Here is a 24,779-nt window from a genome sequence, read left to right on the forward strand (position 1 = left end):
TTTTACGCATGTGCCTCGTGTACGCAGCATCTTCTGGATGCATAAGTGAATAAAGCGGCCGAAATTCGCTCAAAACCTCTGATTACTGGTAGTTCGGTCCAACTTTCGAATCCAAGCGACCGTGTTGGCTCAATGTGTGTTTTCGGGATTTTTCGCATGTGTAACGTGTATGCGGTATCTTCTGCATGCATACTTGAATAAAGCGGGAGCAGCCCGCGCAAAACTACAGAACACTGGTAGTTCGGTCCAACTTTCGAATTCCGGGGTACTGTACATAAAATTTGGTCGCATACGTGAATACAGCGCGCGGATACCGGGTAAAACCGCTGAACACTGGTAGTTCGGTCAAACATTCGAATCTCTGCGAGCGGGCTGGCTGCATGGGTGTTTTCCTGATTTTCCGCATGTGTATAGTGTATAAAGTGATTTCTGGATGCATATGTGATAAAAGTGGGCGCAGCCTGCTCAAAACCTCTTAACGCTGGTAGTTCGATCCAACTTTCGGTGTCGGCGAACGAGCTGGCTCCCCGGGTGTTTTCTTGCTTTAACTCATGTGTATCGTTTATGCAGTATCCTCTCCATGCTTATGTGTATAAAGCGGGCGTAGCCCGCTCCACAAAATCGCTGAACACTGGTATTTCGGTCCTACTTTCGAATTCCGGGGTACTGTATATAAAATTTGGATGCATACGTGAATACAGCGCGCGGATACCGGGTAAAACCGCTGAACACTGGTAGTTCGCTCAAACTTTCGAATCTCGGCGAGCGGGCTGGCTGCATGGGTGTTTTCGTGATTGTTCGCATGTGTATCGTTTATAAAGTATCTCATGGATGCATACGTGAATAAAGCGGGCACAGAATACTGGTAATGCGGTTCTGGTAATGCGGTAATTTCGAATCCCGACGAACTGGCTGGCTCCATGGGTGTTTTCGTGATTTTACGCATGTGTATAGTGTATGCAGTATCTTCTCGGTGTATATGTGAATAAAGCGGGCAGAGCCCGCGCAAAGCCACATAACACTGGTAATTCGGTCCAACTTTCGAATACCGGCGAACAGGCAGGCTTCATGTTTGTTTTCGTGATTTTACGCATGTGTATCGTTTATGCACCATCTTCAGCATGCATACGTGAATAAAGCGGGCACAGCACGCGCAAAATCGCTGAAAAATTGTATTTCGGTCCAACTTTCGAATCGGCAGCGGGCTGGCTGGAGGGGTGTTTTCGTGATTTTACGCATGTGTACGGTGTACGCAGTATCTTTTGCATGCACACGTGAACACTGTTTTGGGCGGGCTCCCGCCCAAAAGCGCTGAACACTGGTATTTCGGCCAAATTTCGAATACACGCGAAAGGGCTGGAAGCATGGGTGTTTTCGTGATTTTCCGCATATGTATAGTGTATGCGGTAACTTCTGGATGCATAGGTGAAAAAAGCGGGGGAAGCCCGCGGAATGCCGCTAAAAAATGGTAGTTCGGTTCAACTTTTCAATACCGGCCAAATTTAACATAGGATATCTTTTAAAAAAGAACAATGATAAGCGGGCTTCAGCCCGCTCAGCTGGCGGGCTTCCCCGCTAGTCTATACTATTAAAATCTGTGTGCCTCTGTCTGTTTGTGTGTTTGTAACATCATCTCCTCGGGAACGGCTGGGTGTAGAGCTTAGCGGAAGGTACCGTTGGATTCAGAATGCCCGTGGCTCGCCGGATTGACCATCGGCATCTTCGTGCGACTTTAATTAGCCGAGATATTAATTAAAAACTGATTTTCTCCCTACATTTCCCTACGTTTTGCACTTTCTTTCACGGGTTTCCCCTATTTTAGGGATTTGGCCGAGTGCCAAATTCGTTTTCCTCGAATATCTGCGGAACGGCTCCGAGTTGCGATTCGAAACGCATATCCCCGTATTCGAAAAAAATCAACGAATCCATCGATACCGGTCCCATCTTCGTACGACAATAATCGGCGGAGTTATTAATTAAAAAGTGCGAAAACGTTATTTCATTTTTCGGAGTGGCAACCGTCTCGGAATTAGCTGAGATAAAATTGCTTTTTCGAAAGCGCCGGGGGGATGACAATTGCTTCCGCTCGAGATTTGTGCTGGCGAAAGGTCACGTGTCAATTTCTTTTTTCTTAAATATCTATGGAACGGCGCTGAGTTGGAATTCGAGGCAGGTGTCTGCGGATTCCAAAAAATTCTACGAATCCAATGATACCATTCTCATCTTCGTAGGACGGTAATCAGCTGAGATATTAATTAAAAACTGTGAAAACGCTAATTTTCGGGCTCATTTTTCCGATTGCAACAGTTTCTTGAATCGCCGCAGATACAAATCAAGGTTATATTCTAAAGTTGAATAAAGCACGCGATTGCATGTTACCTAACTGTATTTTAAAAATATTTCGTTAATGTAGGCATTTTAAATAAACAGCTGCTTTTCACAATTTTTTTTTAATTTCAGGTTAGGATGATTGTCACGTTAATTCTTTTATTGATATTGAATAAAAGTTATTATATTACATTAAATTTAAATGATGACGTTCTTGAAGTTGTACAACTTTAATCAGCTGGGATATTAATTAAAAAATCTGAAAAAGCTATTTCTTAAAAATATGTTATTTTTTTAATAATAAATTTGATTTTTTGCAATAATATATTTTTTATGTTATTAGATACGTGCACTTAATTTAGATATTATCTTTTAATGCAAATGATATTTTAAATAAGTTCGCACCAATAAAAATTAAATTCACACTTTTTTTTTTTTTTTTTCTTTTTTAGATTAAAGATTTTTCTTTGCTCCTTTGAGATGGTATACGGTAACTTTCGAATCCCGGTGAGCAGGCAGGCTACACTCATGTTTTTTGTGATTTTACGCATATCTGTTGTGTATGCAGTGTCTTCTGGATGCATAAATGAATAAAGCTGAACTCTGGTAGTTCGGTCCTAATTTCGAATCCCGGCGAACGGGCTGGGTCCATGGGTGTTTGCGTGATTTTACGCATGTGCTTCGTGTACGCAGCATCTTCTGGATGCATAAGTGAATAAAGCGGCCGAAATTCGCTCAAAACCTCTGATTACTGGTAGTTCGGTCCAACTTTCGAATCCAAGCGACCGTGTTGGCTCAATGTGTGTTTTCGGGATTTTTCGCATGTGTAACGTGTATGCGGTATCTTCTGCATGCATACTTGAATAAAGCGGAAGCAGCCCGCGCAAAACTACAGAACACTGGTAGTTCGGTCCAACTTTCGAATTCCGGGGTACTGTACATAAATTTTGGTCGCATACGTGAATACAGCGCGCGGATACCGGGTAAAACCGCTGAACACTGGTAGTTCGGTCAAACATTCGAATCTCTGCGAGCGGGCTGGCTGCATGGGTGTTTTCCTGATTTTCCGCATGTGTATAGTGTATAAAGTGATTTCTGGATGCATATGTGATAAAAGTGGGCGCAGCCTGCTCAAAACCTCTTAACGCTGGTAGTTCGATCCAACTTTCGGTGTCGGCGAACGAGCTGGCTCCCCGGGTGTTTTCTTGCTTTAACTCATGTGTATCGTTTATGCAGTATCCTCTCCATGCTTATGTGTATAAAGCGGGCGCAGCCCGCTCCACAAAATCGCTGAACAGTGGTATTTCGGTCCTACTTTCGAATTCCGGGGTACTGTATATAAAATTTGGATGCATACGTGAATACAGCGCGCGGATACCGGGTAAAACCGCTGAACACTGGTAGTTCGCTCAAACTTTCGAATCTCGGCGAGCGGGCTGGCTGCATGGGTGTTTTCGTGATTGTTCGCATGTGTATTGTTTATAAAGTATCTCATGGATGCATACGTGAATAAAGCGGGCACAGAATACTGCTAATGCGGTTCTGGTAATTCGGTCCAACTTTCGAATACCGGCGAACAGGCAGGCTCCATGTTTGTTTTCGTGATTTTACGCTTGTGTATCGTTTATGCACCATCTTCAGCATGCATACGTGAATAAAGCGGGCACAGCACGCGCAAAATCGCTGAAAAATTGTATTTCGGTCCAACTTTCGAATCGGCAGCGGGCTGGCTGGAGGGGTGTTTTCGTGATTTTACGCATGTGTACGGTGTACGCAGTATCTTTTGCATGCACACGTGAACACTGTTTTGGGCGGGCTCCCGCCCAAAAGCGCTGAACACTGGTATTTCGGTCCAAATTTCGAATAACCGCGAAAGGGCTGGAAGCATGGGTGTTTTCGTGATTTTCCGCATATGTATAGTGTATGCGGTAACTTCTGGATGCATAGGTGAAAAAAGCGGGGGAAGCCCGCGGAATGCCGCTAAAAAATGGTAGTTCGGTTCAACTTTTCAATACCGGCCAAATTTAACATAGGATATCTTTTAAAAACGAACAATGATAAGCGGGCTTCAGCCCGCTCAGCTGGCGGGCTTGCCCGCTAGTCTATACTATTAAAATCTGTGCGCGTCTGTTTGTTTGTAACCTCATCTTCTCAAGAACGGCTTTATGGAGAGCTTAGCGGAAGGTACCGTTGGATTCAGAATTCCCGTATCTCGCCATATTGACCATCGGCATCTTCGTGCGACTTATATTAGCCGAGATATTAATTAAAAACTGCTTTTTCCCCTACGTTTCCCTACGTTTTGCACTTTCTTTCACTTGTTTTCCCTGTTTTAGGGATTTGGCCGAGTGCCAAATTCGTTTTTCTCGAATAACTTGGGAACGGCGCCGAGTTGGAATTCGAAACGCATATCTCCGGATTCGAAAAAAATCAACAAATCCATCGATACCGGTCCCATCTTCGTACGACAATAATCCGTGGAGTTATTAATTAAAAACTGCGAAAACAATAATTTAGGCACTCAGTCTTCCGAGTGGCAACAGTCTCGGCAGTCGTCGGAGATAAAAATGCTATGGGAACGCCAAGGCCGTTCGCCACTAACAAACTAAGAATAAAAAATTAAAATAACTTAAAGGAATAAACTGAAAAGCTAAAATAAAACTAAAAATAGAAACATTCTCTTCATTTAGTTGTCGTTAGTTGAATGTAGATTGGTTTATGCCCTTGATAAGTCGAGTAAATGACGTCATAGATAAAATAAAAAGTTTTGTTTCCCGGTCTGGCAACAGATCAAATAGAATCAGAAGTTTAGTTTCCTGGTTTGGCAACAAAAAATTTATTTACGAATTTTGGATTTGGAAGGAGAGTGTCGCAATTTTTTCCAGCATTTGAAATTTCGTAAATATTCTTATTATTACTCATTGTACTTAATCTTTATTTCTTTTTACAGGATATTTGATTGTTTTTTGCATTTATATTTGTAGTTTTAGTAATTTAAAGTAGTATTTTAGACTTTTATATGCTCCTGTTAGTTTAGAGCTTGAGAATTCTTCGGAACATTAACTTGGTGACTCTTTTTATATATTTAATGTATTATTTTGTATTTTTTTAAAGATCTATTCACTCGTGTTTTATATTTCTGTTATTGTTGCTCGATAAATTGCATTTACATTTTATATTTTTGACATTTTCCTGTGTGCGATAACAATTATCGTTTTAAGGCGATCGAATGTTCTATATTTTATTAGATTTGTTATTTTGTTAGGTTTGTTATTTGAATTTCAGAATTGATTTCAGAAGTTCCTAATTTATATTTGTATTTATACCTTTTATTTATTTTGTGTTTAGGTTTTCATTTTCTGTTTATGTGCATTGTTCTCAGATTGACCTAATTATTAGAAATATTTTCATAATTTTTATCTGTGCTTGGAATTTTTCATAATATTACCCATATTATTTCTTATTTGCCAGCAATTTTTTAACAGGGAAGTTTTTGTTTTACATTTTTGATTTTTTAAAATTAATTTGCTCTTAAGTGGAAAATTTTTCATTTAGTCTAGGATTATTTTAAAATTTGTGTTGTATACATATAGAATGCATTAATTTTTTTTCCAGCAGTATTGGTTTAATGAGCAATTTTTTTCTTTCATCTGCGTAGTCAATTTTTTGAGTCGAGTTAATATTTTAGTAGTGCTTTTTTAAACGTACTGAAATGCCGAAACGGAAAAGAGGCATTACAGGAGATGCATCAAGAAGACGAAGAGCTGAAGCACAGAGTTTACGGCGAGCTGCAGAAAATGAAGAAGAAACTGCTGCGAGACTGAGCACGCAAGCGCGTCGGCAAGCAAACCTACGCGCTCAAGAAACGGAAGAAGAAACCGCTACGAGACTCGGCAGGAAAGCTCAACATCAAGAAAATTTACGTGCTGCAGAAACGGAACAAGAAACCATTAGGAGACTCAGCAGGCAATCCCAATGTCAAGAAAATTTGCGTGCTCAAGAAAGTGAAGAAGAAACCAGTAGGAGGCACAGACTGGACTCTCATCGTCATCGTCAAGTTCGAGCGGAAGAGTCGGAAGAGGACGCTGCTACACGAAGAACGCGAGACGCTGCACGCCACAGACAAGTCCTATCCGAAGAAACAATGTCCGTACGAGAAGACAGGCTACGCATGAATGCAGCACAACGTTCACGCAGCACTCTTCACAATGCAGGAAGATGTGGACTCGAAGTTTATGTTGAGCAACACAGCGCCGGTTCAATGGAAGCTTCCTGCGATCTCTGCAACGGATTGTTCTTTACGGGAGAAAGGAATGCAAGAGGAAGATACATACACTGCTGTAACAATGGGAAAATTGTCGAAGCTGAAAGAAGATATCCAGAAGAATGGCACAATTTAATGAATGGGAACCACCCGTTTTCTGAAGAGTTTTTTGCCAACATACGTACTTACAACTGCCTGCTCAGTTTTGCTTCATTGGGTGCCAATATAGAAATGCTTTCGGGTTCGGGTCCCTACTGCTTCAGGATTCACGGTGCCATATATCATCGAACGAGCCACCTTCATCCGCCTCATCCCGGTCAAGAACAGTATGCTCAGCTGTACATTTTAGATTCGGATCAAGCCCTCAGGCAGAGAATGAACATATTTGGAAATGTTGCCCTGAACGCCGAACTCCTGAGACAGTTGGACACAGTTTTAAGGAACGTTAATCCATATGCGGAAGCCTACAAGATGCTGAAGGAATTCGAAGAAGAAACTGTACGAGAGCAAGGTGCCGAAACTGCTGCGGATATCCGCATGTACATCAAGGGTGAAAGTGTGGCTGCAGGCGAGCACAGGGGACGTTACAATGCTCCGAAAGAAAATGAAGTTGCAGTCGTCTTCAAGAGTACGGACGGCGCTCCTCCATCGAAACCGAGACATCGTGATCCATCCGAGAGGTGGCGGTCTCATCAACATCAGTACCTTAAATCCCAACTTGGAACCCATGACGTACGTACTTTTCTTTCCTCACGGCGAGCAAGGATTCAGAGTCGGACAGCAATACACAGAGTTACAGTTTTATAGTCACAGGGTGTCCGTACGACGAGATTGCTACAACCCGATTTTGTATGGCCGGAAATTGTTTCAGCAGTATCTCGTGGATACATACGTAAAAGTTGAAGGCAACAGGATTGCGTACCTCCGGAGCCATCAGACGAATCTGAGAGTGGAAACTTACATGGGTCTTGCCGATCACATTTACAGAGTTGGTCAAGAGACGGGCGTCCGCCCTGGAATACCGGTTATACTTCCGTCAACGTTTATAGGAAGCCCTCGCTGCATGCAGCAAAACTATCAGGACTCGATGGCCATTGTGCGCGACTTTGGTAAACCGGATCTGTTTTTGACTTTCACGTGCAACCCTAAATGGCCGGAAATAACAGAAAACTTATTCCCAGGACAGAAGGCTCACGATCGCCCGGACATCGTTTCGAGGGTATTTGATCTGAAGAAAACGGCTTTGATGCAAGATTTGACAAAGAATCACATCTTAGGTGCGACCATTGCAGATATACACGTCATCGAATTTCAGAAGAGAGGATTGCCTCATATGCACCTTTTGTTGTTTTTAGCGGAAGAAGACAAAATAAGAGATGTAGAGTGCATCGACTCGCTGGTGTGTGCTGAACTTCCAGATGCTACTCGACATCCGGAGCTACACAACATTGTGAAGTCATCGATGATTCACGGACCCTGCGGTGAACTGAATAGAAACTCTCCCTGCATGAGTGATGGTGTATGTTCGAAAGGATTTCCGAAACCGTTTCAGGCAGAAACTAAAGAGAACGTGAATGGCTACCCACTCTACAGAAGAAGGGACGATGGAAACTTTATCGTGATCAAGGGTCATGCCATCGATAACAGATGGGTCGTTCCTTACAATCCGTATTTATCGAAAAAGTACAACGCCCACATAAACGTTGAAGTATGCAGCTCCATAAAATCGGTGAAGTATTTGTTCAAATACGTGTACAAGGGTCATGATGCAGCTAAAGTTGTTCTGGAAGAATCTGGAGATAGAACTTTAATGTGGGACGAGATCAAATGCTTCTTAAATGCAAGATACGTGTCTGCCCCTGAAGCAGCGTGGAGGCTGTTTGAAAAAAGAATGCATTCTAAGTCGCACTCCATCATACGACTACCGGTTCATTTGGAAAACCTGCAGCCCGTCTATTTTGCCGAATCCGAAGAAAGGAATGCTTTCCAGAGAGCTGCCGAGAAAAATACCATGCTCACCGGATGGTTTGAACTGAACAGGACAGTTCCCGAAGCGAATGGTTACCTGTATGCCGAAATTCCTAAACATTTCACCTGGAGGAATCATGCCTGGCAGACACGAGTTAGACTTGGAGATTACATCATTTCAAGAATGTATTCTGTTAGCCCGAAAGATGTTGAGCGTTTCCATCTGAGGTTGCTGCTGTGTCACGTTAAAGGAACGAAGAGTTTTGCCGACTTAAGAACTTACGAAGGTGTGGAGTATTCAACGTTCAAGGAAGCCTGCCGTGCAAGGCATCTGCTGCAAGACGACGAAGAATGGAAAAATACTCTGGCAGAAGCATCAGCTTTTCAAATGCCACCGCAGCTAAGACAGCTTTTTTGCTTCATCTGTGTTTTCTGCAACCCTGCGGAACCCGTCGCTTTGTGGAATGAATTCAAAGAGTCCCTTTCTGAAGATTTTTCGAGATCTTACTCCTTAGAAGACAGTTTCAGCCTTGCACTGAGAAGTATAGAAGACCAGTTAGAAGTGCACAATGTTTCGCTATGTTCTCTTGGTCTCCCGCAACCAACATTGACTGATGCTGTTTCTCTCGAAGTCCCGCAGTTCGATGTCCAGTATGAAAACGAACAAGCCGAAGTGTTGAACGGGATGTTGAATCCTGAACAGAAATTAGTTTACGACTTCGTTTTGGAAGCTGTACGAGATGAGAATCCTAACACACCGAAGACATTTTGTGTTAATGCGTTTGCCGGAGCTGGAAAAACTTTCCTTTTTAGGACGATCCTTCATGCTGTTCGAGAAATGGGCCACGTTGCCATTCCCGTTGCGTGGACAGGCATTGCTGCTGTGCTGTTGACCGGTGGAAGAACTGTACACTCTACTTTCAAGTTGCCCGTTCCACTTCTGGAAAATTCTTCGTGCCGTGTGAGACAAGATAGCGCTGAAGGAAGGTACTTGAAGACTGCGAAACTTTTCATATGGGATGAATGCACCATGACGCCTCATTACGCTTTGGAAGCTGTCGACAGATTGCTGAGAGACTTGACCGGACTGGATGTTCCTTTTGGCGGTAAAACCTTAGTTTTAGGAGGTGACTGGAGACAAACATTACCTGTTGTCGCACATGGAAACCGAACTTCTGCGATCGAGAGCTGCCTTAGGAACTCCTTTTTGTGGCCACATTTCAAACAATGCACGCTTTCCACCAATATGCGATTGAATCCGGAAGAACAAGAATTTTCAGAATGGCTTCTGCAGTTGGGAGACGGTCGTCTTAAAAATGACAGTGGATTGGACGAAGACATTATCGAAATTCCATCTTTGTGTGTGGTCAACAGATCGATAGTAGAAGAAATGTTTGGCTGCGGTAATGAATTCGACTTACAAGACTTGGCCAGTAAAGCGATTTTATGTCCAAAGAACGAGGAAGCTCTGAAGCTTAATGAAGAAATTCTTTCCACGTTTCCAGGTCAAGTTTTCACGCACTACAGTGCAGACTCGGTTATTTGCGATGACGAAGAAGAACAAGAAACGTATCAGCTGGATTTCATCCACAGCCTGACGCCTTCTGGAATGCCATCTCATCGTCTGAATTTGAAAGTTGGAGTTATAGTTATGCTTCTACGAAATCTACATCCATCGGTTGGACTCTGCAACGGAACAAGGCTCATTGTGAAGAGAATTATGCCAAACGTTTTAGATTGTGAAGTCATCTCTGGACAGAATGCTGGATCGAGAGTTTTTATTCCACGTGTTGAACTTTCACCATCAGATTCAAACCTCCCCTTTCAGCTCAAGCGAAGACAGTTTCCCATCAGGCTTGCATTTTGTATGACTATTAATAAGTCACAGGGACAGACACTTAAGAAAGTTGGGATTTATTTACCGCAACCAGTTTTCAGTCATGGAATGCTTTACGTAGCTTTTTCAAGATGTTCGTCTATGAGGAATGTTCATGTTTTAGTGAAAGACACCAAGAAGCAAGGCCGTTTGATGCCCGCATGTTCTAAAGTATTCACAAGAAATATTGTTTACAGGGAGGTTCTGCAGTAAAAAAGTTACTCGAGACATTGAAACAGTGAGATTTTTGCAACACAAAATGAAGTTAATCAAGCCAAAGCAAAAATGAAAAAGATTTGAGGTTTTTGGATGACTGGGATAAATTGAAGCAAGTCAAGATGAAGCTGAAACAGTTTGAGAATTATGCATTAGTCGGCTTTTATGTCTGTTGTTACAAAGTGGAATTTGTAGTAGTTAGGCAATCGGAAGCTGTATTATTTTTTCAATGTTGTAAATATTTTTTATAAATTTTCCTTTTCAGGTCTACATACAATTGCGTTCATTAATTTTAAAACATTTTATGTATTTTTCTTTTTTAGGTATTTATGGAACTGATTTCAATCACATAAAAATATTTCTTTTTCAGGTGTATATAGAAATGATTTGATTCAAATTAAAATGTTTTTATACATTTCTTTTCAGATGTACATAGAACTTGTAAATACTTTTTTTCAGGTGTATATAGAAATGATTTCATTCAAATTAAAATGTTTTTCTTTTCAGGTGTACATAGAACATGTAAATTTTTGTAAATAATTTTTCTTATTCATTGCTTGCATTTTTGTAAACACATACAAATATATATATATCTTAATTGTGCGTGTGTGTATATATGTATATACAATTGCATCAATATATATATATATACATATTTATATATAGTGATGCAATTTTGTCAATGATTCTGTAACAGCAGACCAGGGAAGGGGCTGATACCTGGGAGAAAAAATAACCCCCTGGTCGATGAGGTTGCAGAGGAGACCTCAGGTGTCAGGCAGTTTATGCCGTCAAAAGCCCACCAATTTTTTCTGTTTACATTTTTTTTTCTGTTCAAGTTTTTGTGTTTAATATAAACTTATAACTAAGAAATTATTATTATTATTATTATTATTTCTTTTCAGATAAATACGGATTGTAGCTCGCCCATCTGGCGTACTTACTCGGTAGATTTTAAAAATTATTTTCTGTTTTTCTTTGAACTATTGACGCAATAACTGATTTCATTCATATAAAATATTTTGTTTTGCATGATATTTAATATACTCAAGGGATAGGCCTGTAATGTCTTTCCCAAAGTTGTGTCTTTTATAGACATAGGTACAGTAAAATATTTTACGGGTTCACACGACTGACATTTTATGAAACGTTTGGAAAAGTTTCTGTGTGCTGCCCTACTGTGTTATCCAAAGAACAACAGTTGCAGTAGTTGATGATAATGTGTGTACAGCCCCAAATAATTGGAGACAAGGATATTTTGGAGTTTGTTCAAAGCTAAAAAAATATCATTGATGCAGATTCCGACAAAGAAAACGAAATGAATAATGCAGTTCTTGTGGATGATTTTGTTTCATTGATTTTTTATTAAATACATGCCCATATGCATATCTGTGCAAATAAAATGTACTCTAATAAACTTAATTTTGTTGAAAATATGTTTTTTTTTTTTTTTTTTTTTTTTTTTTTTTTTTTCCAATATCCTTTAACACGAAAAAATTCTTCAGTCCCTTCGGTTTCGTGTTAATAATAATGAAAGTGAGAAAAACAATTTTAATCATAGATTTAAAATTATTTTTCTGTTTTTGATTTAAATACAAAATATTTCCACAAATTTCACACAGAAACTATTTTAGACACCAGCAAAGAATTGAGTGGGTGCAGCCCACCCATCTGCAATACTTACTCGGTAGATTTTAAAAATTATTTTCTGTTATTTATTTATTTTGAATGCGATAAAAACAGGCGACTAACTAATTTGGTTTATATGTATGTACATATATATTTTCAAATGTATATACAGGGGATATTGGACACATACAACACTATTGACACAATATGAGCTATATCCACACAATGATGGAACAAGGTGTGCAGCAGATGCAAGACATGGGCATGATTCACATGATATTTGATATACTCGAGGGATAGGACTGTAATGAGCAAATGAGTTTGTTCCACAAAGTTGCGTCTTTTACAAACACCCAACATTCGAATCCCAGTGAATGGGGTGGCTGCATGGGTGTTTTTGTTATTTTCCCCATGCCACTTTCCTTTAAAAAGCCGACAAGAAGGCATCCCTCCCCTTAGGGAGATTGCACTCGAGTGCTTTGCCGTAGCTGAATACGCTACACCACTACATTACACACGGAAGTAAAAATGACACTTCCTGTGGTCGTTGCCTAATTATTCAAAATATTTTGATAATTGTTATCTGTTCTTAGAATTTCCATAGCATTGCACATATTATTATTTAACATTCTGTTATTTACCAGCAATTTTATAATCTGCAAGTTTTGGTTTTACAATTTTTGATTTTTTAAAATTAACACCTTCTTACACAATTTGCAAACGAGTTCAATAGCCAAACATTCCCTTTCATATTACATCTGAAGAACTGTTGTAGCATTATGCAACAAACATTTCGCTGTTCATTAAAATATAGGAACACTTTTCAATCAAATTTTGATTAGAATTTGATGTAGATTGAAAAGTTGTTTTCAACTCAGCTGCCTTTACACTCGCAGTTGTATTCACAATTGATTTTCACGCTGGACTTTTATCATTTGTCATATCCGCTAAATTTTAAGTGTCAGCAATTTTTTCTGCGGTAACAGCATCTACAAATGACCATCTGCCATGAATATTCTTCACACATGCACGAGTTTTATTTTAGAACCGCTGATGCTTTGGGTTTATGATACTACTTGCTAATAGTATGCATTATGATAGCATAAGTAAAAAAAAAAAATTACCAGTATAATCAAAATAGAACAAATTCACGACTAAAATATTATCAAGAGTCTTAGAAGACCCTTCGAAGAACATTTTTAGAAGGTAAACAAAGATAACTGACGAAAACTGATCAGCTCGAAAACCCACGCTTGAAAAATGTAAACAAACGCCGCCGAAAGCAGTTACAGTTACGACTAAGATCAAAGGTTTGCTCGCAGTTAAAAGTATTACTTCCGAGCATGAAAAAATTGTAACATAATGCTTTTAAATGTTTTCTACTATTTTAAAGGCATTTAAATGCCAGTATATATTTACTGTTATGAAACATAATTACAAAAGAGATGTTAAGTATAAAATATATAGACAGCAGTTGGAGTTTACCAAAAAGAATTTAAATAAAGGAATTTTAACAACGAGTATACTGTTGGAATATCACACCCGAAAATTTTCGCGATTACACTTCGTACAAGCAGCTGAGCGGTAAAATCGCTGAATACTGGTAGTTCGGTCCAACTTTCTAATCCCGGCGAGCGGGCTGGCTGCATGTGTGTTTTCGTGGTTTTCCGCATGCAGTATCTTCTGCATGCATACGTTAACAAAGCGGGCGCAGCAAATGTAAAATCGCTGTACACTGGTAGTTAGGTCCAACTTTCGAATACCACGAAGGCATCCATCCCCTGAAGTAATGGGCTTCAGCCCGCTAGTCATTTCTATACGTATGACATGTGGGTTCAAGTTCAAATTAAATATTTCCTTCTTGGACATTCTTGCTTCAGACTGTTATATATATATATATATATATATATATAAATTTAAAGGAAATATTTTTTATGTTTTAGACTTTAGACATCTGTGTATTAAGCCTTTTTCATGCAATTAGTTAGTGCATTATTTACCAATAGGTTTCATGTTCCTTAAAATGAAAAGTATATTTTTCAGCTCAGAAATGCATTCTCAATATGGAGCAATTTCTTCGAGATTAACTTGCTGTTTTATACATATTAAGAAAAATGTATAAAAATATTAGTTAATGCAATGTAATGAAATGAACACTGAAATCTTGCATTCTTAATCATTTTTCAGGTCTCGTATCTTATGATTTAACAGATTTCTGTAGTTTTTAGCGAGATCTTTTATTTCTAAAATTCACTGATAATACGCAAAATATCCTTTGAAATCGACGTATAAAAATATAAATTAATTTCGCGCAGAATTTGAATAAAATTCAAAACCTTTTTTTTTTTTTTTCAAAATGCACTCAAAATCAAAAGAAAAATATTTTTGCTCCTGTAAAAGACCGTTCTCCATTTGATCTCCCTCGAAATCGATAGTTTTATTTAAAATCTTTGTTTTTTTTTTTGCCTTATTGTCAACTTTAACATTGGTTTGTTTCTCTTCCAGTTTAATATGAAAATATATTTGGATAAATGTTATTATAGAATAAATAAATGACTACATATTAAGTTTTATCATCTGTTCCGAACAGTAAACAGCTTAAGTTATTGTTTAGCAATTAGCAAACTAGTTTTATAATTTACAAGTGAACACATATTTAAATCGTTGATTCTTATATATTAATCTAAGATAATTATATAAAATAAATTCAATAAAATCACATTTAAATGATAATATAAAATTATTTCCTTTGGATTTAATTATAAAGTATGCTGTAACATTTACAATTTTTTATCAGTGTAAATCAAAAGAAAATAATTTGGAAAGCATTTAAAATAGTCATTTTAAAATCTTTCTCTTTGGTAAAATCTATTGTAACAGTTGCTCATTATCTGTTTAATTTTTTATTTTAGTCTACGTTAAAAATTTGTATTTGTTTTGTTACTTAACAGAAAAAACAAACGTTCTTTTTTAATATAATGAATAAGCTATAGATATTTCTTTATCAATTGATTGATTATTTTGATTCAAAGATGATACTGCAGCGCGTTTAACATTTCCTGTTCCCACTTTTAAATAACGAAATGCTTATTTTACTGTAACATGCGACACCAGCTCTGTTAGTTAATTATATACATAGTTTATTGACAAATTTCATGCTTCCGATTATCTCACGTATTAATTTTCTACACTTATTGATTATTAAGCAAAAGTATAAAATTTCGTAAAAAAATAGTCTTATGATTAGTTTAATTAATGGAAATTATAAAAGGTTATTGAAACACAATTTCATGTATATTATTAAATTTTATGTGTATTATGAAAAATTAAAGTTCTTTCCTTCTAAAACAGATACTTTCGAATACAATTAAAATTTAAACCACTGTTTTAAGAAATCAGTTTGCGAAGCTCAAATTTTGCATTTAATTCTATTTATATACTGAAGAAGGAAAGACACATACAGTACTTTATATTTATCTTTGATAAATTCTCAAATTAAGCAGAAATCTCATTTCGCTCAGTAACTATATCCACCAGTGTACCATCTCAATGAATACAGGCATAAGATTTTCCGAAGCGAGAGTTCTAAAAAACAATTACGCCTTTTCCAGCTATGGAGATTTCAGTGCTTGCTAGACGTGCTCTCAATTACTCTACGAGAGCATACACGAGGGAAAGCGGTAATCCTTTACAAGTATCGAAGACATAGATGCTATTATTGTAACACAAGAACTACATTATTAATTAAAATAGTTTATTATAAGTAGTTCTATATTGGGTAAATGATATGTTTAAGCCTGAATGATTCAATACAAATTCACAACAACTTATTTCTCTATGTACCCACTTCTTTTAAACAAAATATGAAATTATGATGTAAAAACAAAGCTTGCATTGCATCTGTATGAAACGTATTAATAGTTAGTTGATCTTCGATTCAATTTGATTCAATTTTTCTTAATTGTCCTAGTACTCAAGCTGTAATATTTCTAATAAATTCTAGAAATACATTTCAGATGTATCAGCTAAGCTGCTAAAGACATATTTCAGATGTATCAGCTAAGCTAATAAAGACACATTTCAGATGTATAAGCTAAGATACTAAAGAAACATTTCAGATGTATTAAGTTTTTTCAAACTGGGTATATTCTAGGCGTGCCCACTTTTCCAAACATAGCTCAGTATATTTAAGTTGAGAAGAATTTGAACGGTTCCTTATGTTTCAAAGCATTTACCATTTTAATTAAGCACCTTTCTGCAGGGTTGAAATCAAAGATATGTCATCGCAGATGTGGCATACTTTTAAAGATTATTGTTACAATTATGTTTTATTCTAGTAACGAAGAAATGCTGTATAATGTATTTATGATATAATATAAATGTGATTTTGTATTTATGATATAATATAATCCGATGAAAATGTTAATAAATGATACTTTTTGTTATTCTAGTGGGATGAGATGAAACTAAAATTCCTAGGAATAAACAATGTTCCAAACAATGACATTGCTTTTGAAGTTTAGGAAGCAAATCCCTCTCAAAGAGGCTTTGGTACAATATGGCGTTTAAGCTTTTTATTCAGAATTTCTAGGTTACTGTTATCGTGATGTCAAATACATCCGTACAAGAACATGTCAAAATCTGTTTTGTACTATTGAAAAGTTGCTTTTACATCGAATCATACAGACTGATTTTTGAGTCATCTGAGATAATCAAGTTTTCAGTCCTTCGAACACCACTTGATATCTTTTTACCTGTTTAAATTCATCAACGTTAAATACGTAAATACGGGCTTTGTTTTTCATCCATGAAGTATAAACCCCACCACTCAGCGAAACTTTCCTTATACTATGATAGGCACAGACATGGTATGGTTGCTCTTTCCTTGCATTGTTCGCCTCTATACAGGAAAGCGATGTCAAAAGCGAAGAAGTTTCAAAATACTGCGCTGGCTATTCTGAAAAAAAAAATATTTATCTGCTGTACCCTTAATACTGTAGACCATTTTAGTAGTATTTTTCAACTGTCATCATTTATTACTCATTGATAACACTGAATAAATTTCACTATTTGACGCGTTCAAGAATACTGACTGAAATAGATGTATCAGACTAATTTATTGTGGACCATTTTTTTGTTCTTTCTGCTTGCTCCGAATGAAGTTTTGAAAATCGACAGGTGTTTAAAGAATTTTCAATTTTCAAAGCAAGTTCAAACAGCGTTTCCGAAATTGGGATAAAAAACCACAACATAAAATTTGAAATAAAGCAAAACAGGAATCTAATTTTTTTTGGCATATCGTTTTCATCGAATTGTAAATTTTTCGTACTGGTATTACAGACGATATCGTTTTTTATTTATTAGGGAAGTAGAAAAGATTTCGCAAAATTTAGAGTTTTCAAGAAATTGTAATAAATTTCTAACGCTGAATAAAGGATGTCAAATTATATTTTCGATAATTCCCTGAAGCAAAAAAAAAAATTTATCTCTGCATCTTCGATGTTCTATACTAAATTTTGATCAGCGGACTTTGCTGTTTTCTACTAGCATTTTTTAAAGTTGCCGTTCAGTTTTAAACTGTATAATTCAATGTACAATAATTGAACAGCTTCAGTTGTATGCTGGTGTCAGGGTTTTTAAAGTTCTAGACATGTGTGTAGGTGCATCTGGTGCATATAAGATAATAGACGATAAAATGATTCTCTAGAAAGGTTTCATTTTCACTTAAAGATTATTTTGTGTCCATATCCTTTCCTAAAATAACATGAAACCAGTGACTTACTATTTCATGAAATAATACATGCCGTAATTTCCTATCCAATTTCCGAAATACTTTTCCAGATTTTCCGACCATTCCCTTCTCATTTCCGCCTCCAGTGGTTCTGCTAGAGGGTGGGATTCATTCGGAAGTGGAACTCTTTCCGGTTCCTTGGAGAGTTTCAATCTTTCTTTTCATTCCATCATACTAGGGTTGTTTTATTTATCTCATGAAGAATCTTTTTATAAACTTTCCATTAAAGGTCAATGCATTTGTGAAGAAACCTCCTTCATATCTTAAATAATACTGATATTTATATTTTATTTAATTTTTTTCCTAGGCTGTTTTCATCATCTTCTATGCATGTTACTCGTATATTTACTTACGATGCATCATAATTTCTTCGTTGAATTTAAATATTTCTGCTTTTCAAAGAATAGATTAAAAGAGCACTTAAAGGACAAAATTTATGACAGGAATATAAATGTGCGTGTGTGCATTTCAGTCCATTCATAATTTAAAATTGCTTAACGACTGCACTTTAAGATCTTTAAAACATTTTAAAACTGAATTTAAAAATGAGGTTGAAGCAAACTGACAAAAATTTTCTAAGATTCAAGACTAATAATTTCAATCTAAGTTTACTGAAACGCAGCTTTTATTGATTCTTGAAAATTTTTTAGAACAAATTCTAATTTTTGATGTCTTTTAAAGTTAAGCTGATTTATGACCAGTCATGAAGACTTTAAATTCAAAATTCTGTATTAATTTAAGATGTGTAAATAATGAGCATTTAAAGATAAAACACTTCTATATGACATAAAATAACCAGAGTAAATGCATTTTTGTATGCTTTTACTTAGCTCACTCATGTGTTTGTCGTTCAAAAGTTTATCATCGATTCTTAAACAATTTTCGAATAAGCTGTGAAGCTCAAATTTTTCACACATATTAATTCCAAAGGACAATAAAATAAAGTTATGAGATTTTTTTCTATATTCAGTTTAATGTTTTAAATGTTAATGTTAAGACATTTTTTTTAACATATCTTCGCTTAACAAACACACTAAAATTCTCATATTTTTACTACATATAGCATTGGATAGAGAGCAAACAAATCTCTTTTAATGAATTTTATATAAAATTTTTAATGTATTTGTGATATTTTGTTTTGCGAATTTGTGAAAATCGCTCGATTTGTTTCACTATTTGTTGTCCATTATTTTAAAATATCCACACCTAAAAATCCATCTGTTCCAAAGTCTTTAAATTTTTATTATTTTATTATTAATTTTAATATTTATTTATTCACAAATTGTGAAGCAAATTTCTTCTTTTTTGGACCAAGAATCAAACACAAATCTTAGCTGGATGATCTCTATCTTTTAAAAAGCAATAGAGTTTAGCGATTGCTTGGTGTTTAAACTTTTACAATTAAATCTACCTGGCTATTTTCAAGTTTCCCTATTTTTAAATTTATGGAAAGTTCTGTCTACACTTCATTTTAAAAGCTTATTTCTTTAATTTTATTGTGAAAAGTAATACTGTATTTTTTATGAGAATTTCTGATATCCAAACATTTATTTATTATAAAGTGGGAAATTTTCACTGTCTATAAAACAAACTCTTCACTCTCTTTATAAATAAAAATACTAAAAATATTAATGAGGCGATACGAAATTTCTTTAATTTAACAGCTTGAGAAAACATCCATTATAATGGCATGCATAGCTAGTCTCACCAAATGCATGTCATATGTGGTAATTTCTCTAAGAGAAAATTCTTTGCAGCCGAAGCATACGTAATACAGTTTATTAAGAAGAGAGATAAAATTACTCTCTTTATAAATTTATCTACTCCTTCCAGCCGAGAAAGTGGTTAGTGACTCTGATTGCCGAACCGAAGGCCCCTGGTTCGAATCCCGGAGAAGGCATGGCATGGTTATAATTTGTCCATCCCTTTATAGGAAACAACGGGGGCTCACCTATTAGGTGCCTCCATAATAAAATGACCACCGTTTTCCGGTCCTAGTAGTAGCCAATCCCGTTAAACTGTATGATAAGTTATTTTTCTTTCAGTTCATGTAATCTTAGTTTTAAATAAAAGTTTATTACTGCATAAAAGCTTTTTTTTATTTCTTTAAATATGTTTATGAGCGAATGAACTGTTAAGCAAATTTAAAACTTTTTCTCACATCAGTGATGTGTCTAAACGTTGATATGCAAGTAGTTTGTAAATTAGAAATTAATATAGTTTTTTTATATGCTTAACAGTTAAAGTGCCTTTAAATAGTGGTAAATTTAATTTATGAAATAAGGACTTTTTATAACTTTATCTCGTGCTTTATCTTTATAAGTAATTTCAGAGAAAGAGCCATCATGCAGAAGTTTGTTTCATAGACATTTCCTTGTTTAATAGACATTTCCTTGCGCCTTTTCTGCTCATAAAAACGCATAAAACTAAAGAAATATAATTTGAAAATAGTGATTTGTAACATTCTAGCGCGAGTGAAACGCATCGTAGAATATGAGCTAGAATTGAAGACAAATAAGTAAAATGAAAGTAAAAGCTACATTTTGCGGCCGTCTTTCACTCTCTTTCTCTCTCTCTCTGCGGAAGTCCAAGCACAAGAGTAGGATTCCCTTTTAGCAACGATGATGCATTCTCTCGGAGGAAAAGTTAAGAGAGGCGGCTTCATTCAAATAACTTTCCTGGGGTGATAGGATGGAATTTTTTTGATATTTCACGTGTATCTACCTCAGGTTCTCTTAGACCTCTCTCTTCGATTGGAAGGAATAAGTGAAGAAACTACAAGATCGAAATTTGGATGAAGAATACTTTTCTGTGATGTTCTGAAAGAAAACAACTTTCAGCTTCTTTTATTATTAGATAATACAAAATTTCATCAAAAAAATAGATCCTTTAGAATTTTCTTTTTTGTATTGCATACTTAAAGTTTTATTCCTTAAGCAATTTTTAAAAATCTAAACGTTTGATGAAATACAAAAAACAATTAGCAGGTGTTAGACTGACGCCTCTTTAAAAAAAGAATTTAATCTTTCCTTGATACTTTTCTTAACATATCGTAGCGAACTTGTAGCGATGACCAGGCGTTTTCTACTTTTTAGGTTTTAACGTAAACGTTGGTATTATTTTGTTATTAATCTACAAAATTTACAAAAAATCTAATTTGAGACATCAAATTTTGTAGCATCATACCTATTCCCTTAACAGTGATCAGATTTTTTTGTTACCATCTCGTTAACTGAGTAGAAGTTTTAGACATTTGTGTTATAAAAGAAATTTGGGATGAAGCTGGTTATTAAATGCAGAAATCAGTCTCTTTGCATTTTTCTACAAATCGAATGGCAAAAACTTGGAATGAATTGTCTAGATTCACATAATAACCGATATTATATTCATAATGCTTAATTCACTCATAACCGATAATCTAAAATGTTAATTCAGACGTCAAAAAACAAAAGTCAGCGTTATATTTTCAAAATTATCATAGGACTAGTTTCGATGGTTTTACCGAACCACCATCCTCAGCTGCAAAACTGCAAATGATTTTGTTGTTTCGCTCATTTTTGTTGTTTGACTTCTGAATTAGTATTTGTTATTGTGTCTTAATCTAAAATGTATTTCTAAGACTTTTATAACTATACTCAGCATTTAATAAATTGTAAAGTATTTCCTCCCTTCTTCCAGCATGCCTTCTTGGTGTAACAGTAGCACATTCCGCGCGTATTCGAGACAGGTTCGAATCTCGGCGAGGACATTGCTCATTTTTTATGTTTGCAGCATCAAAAAATCTAATGATTCTTTAATGGTACCAGAACTAAAAGGTGGTGGACGACAATTCGGCAACACCAGGATTTGGCGATTGGGCCCCCTTACCCTAGTTACGCTTTAAAAGGCGAGAGTATATAAGATATTTTCTCCCTCTTTTCCGAATGCCTCCATGGTGCATACTCGATGCGTTTTCGAGAAGTTCAGGGTTAGAGTCCCGGCGAGGGCATCGCTCATTTTTCACATCAGAAAACCTAATTTCAGTGGTGCCCGAACTAAAGGTGGTGGACAATAATTCGTCACCACGAGGATTTGACGGTTGGGTCCCCTAATTTCCAGTCGCCCTTTAAAAGGGGTAATATATAAGATATTTTCTCCTTCCTTTCAACATGACTTCAATGTGTAACAGTAGCACATTTGGCCCATATTCGAGAGGTCCAGGATTCGAGTTAAGGCGAAGGCACTGCACATTTTTCACGTCTCCTGTTTAAAAAAAAATCCATTAAATCTATACAGTGACATACATTATTATGCCACTTAGTTGTAACTGACTATTCTTCACATATTGTGAGAAGACGCATATTTCTGCCGCCTTTATAAAATATTTATCACAGGAAACCATATACTCTTTAGGACTATATTTTCTTTAACACCGTGTCCCTAATATATCTATAACTGAATGGAAGTAAATGTAACAAAATGCACTGTTAAATAATATTTTTACTTTATCGTAATAGATTACAAATTTTCTTAATGAGATTGTAATCTAAAATAAGTGTTCTTAGCAGCATGACTTTACCAAAGCACAGTAGATGCAAAACAAATTTAACATAAGTTTTTCCAAAAGGAGTTTATTGCCTGACTTTATTTTTTATGCATATTTATATTATTAAAAATATTATATGACCTTTTTCTAAAGTCATCATATTTTATATAATGCGGACTCAAAATTTTGCTGTGATACATACTTTGTATTCAAGGTGCGATTAGTCGAATACTGATCATATAGCTGATCAAATATGCCTGCATATAAAATGTAGATATACACAAAAGACGTATTTTATGTTCAATAAAAATGCACGTAACGAATAGAATGTACGATAACTTGTTTAACCACGCATGAAGTCTATAATGTATTAAACTGCTAATGAGAAAGTATATTAACGTTCATCTTAGAAGCAAGCGAATTATTCTTTGGGTACCCACGTTAAGTTTTGTCACAACAATACATATTTTTTACAATACGTAACAGTCCTGCAATATAGGTTGTATTTTCGTATTACCTTTGTTACGTCTAGAGGTCAGATGTTTTCTTAATTTAACTGTTTATGATGTTTCACTATTTGTGCTATTTAGCAGTTTATTCTATCACTGTTTATGCTTAATTTCACTCTTTATGCATAAGCATTATTGCTTTATTTTTATGAATATTACTTATCTTACTACATATAAAACATTAAATATGTATTCCATTAAAGAGAATAAAAAACATTTTTATGCAAAACTTTTTTAGAAACCACTCATGTAGTAAATATTATGCCCCTATTCCCTTATGTCCGTTAAAAAAATCCTGCATTTCTATCGATCATTGTCTTATTAATTATGTTCGAAAAACCGAGCACTTCTTTTGAAGTTCCTGGTACCGGTCTTATATCCTGGTTATTTCTTCAAAAGGCTCTTTAGTGCTGCTTTTGAAGCAAAGGGAATTTTTCTTTTCTCTATCTTGAATGTTTATTTTAATCAATGTAGGAAATACCCTCATGTCTTCACATTATCTTCATGTAATCTTAGCAATAGCATCATCACGTAACACTATTCCATAAAAATTTATGTGAGTATTCAGTTACAAGGTTTTTTAAATAGATGTCTAAATAAGTTTGACCTGTCACCATTTAAGCATTTTCTGACTTATATATTATTTGAACATGTCACAAAATATCAGGAAAAAGAAAACACAACCATCTGGGTGTAGTAAAGAGTATTACCATTTGATGTCACGATTGCGAATAAACAAATAGACTGACTGATGTATAGTGCTATGTAATATTGCTTCCTAATTCTGATTAGGATTTCCTTAAGTGATGTAATACATCATTTAAGGAAGTGAGATTTACTGTCAGAAATTAAACGTTGTGCTCTAAAGTCTACATCAAACCGATTCCTGATATTATACTTGAATTCGCTGCTATAAGTACTGTTTAAGTTATTGATGTCGCCACTTAACTTGTTAAATATATTTATTTCTCAATTAAAAATTTAAAGTAAATTTTAATTACAATCTAAATAATAAATTAAATTTGTAAGATGAAATTTCTGTCAACTGATACTCCTTCGGAAATGTTACATTGAAAAGTTACTAAGATTTAATTATTTACTCTTCTAGCGTAAAAACTGAAATATGCAGAAAGAAGATTAATTAATGGGATTGTCCTTATTATGTGTTAGTAAATATCGTATTCAATATAATTGCGCAAATTTGTATTCCTCACCTCCAAAACATTTAAATAAATTTGAAGTAAAAGAATTTGAAAATGATTTTAAAAAACAGAACGTGATTATTAGACTTACCATCATCGGAGTCATACAGATATATCACTGATTTCCATTGGTAATACTTGATAATGTCTATGATAGCTTTGAGGTATTGTGGTTTCATATTAACACCATATTGCATAGGTCTGTTGAAGTTCTTCTGAGGAAGCGAAGGACTTAAAAATGGCATATGAAATGTGTTAGTATAAGCTGCTAATGTCTCATATGTTGCTTCTGTTGTCGGAGCAAGCAGAGTAAAAATGCCTCTGTTCATTTGCGAGCATACTGGAACAAGAAAAATAATTATATGTAAGTAATCATGTTAAGCTATTACAAAACGTATTATGTTGCTCATGTATCTCTTTTGTAACAAATATTTCAACAGTTGAATAATGAACAAGAATTACAAAAATTAA

General features: G+C 35.6%; 1 protein-coding gene across 3 annotated transcripts in view; it reads right to left on the reverse strand.

Moving 5' to 3' along the window:
• Nucleotides 1-24,779, reverse strand: part of LOC118197897 (glutamate receptor 1-like) — a 396,844-nt gene that overhangs the window by 274,592 nt on the left and 97,473 nt on the right. For all 3 annotated transcript variants that reach the window (XM_085808310.1, XM_085808312.1, XM_085808311.1), the window contains exon 3: nt 24,400-24,648. In XM_085808310.1, the coding sequence (XP_085664436.1) occupies nt 24,400-24,648 (249 nt within the window). The remainder of the gene's footprint in view (nt 1-24,399; nt 24,649-24,779) is intronic.

The sequence above is a fragment of the Stegodyphus dumicola genome, chromosome X1 (genome assembly GCF_044657685.1).
Source record: "Stegodyphus dumicola isolate Sdum_Otavi_A_Nest chromosome X1, ASM4465768v1".
Lineage (NCBI taxonomy): Eukaryota > Metazoa > Arthropoda > Arachnida > Araneae > Eresidae > Stegodyphus > Stegodyphus dumicola.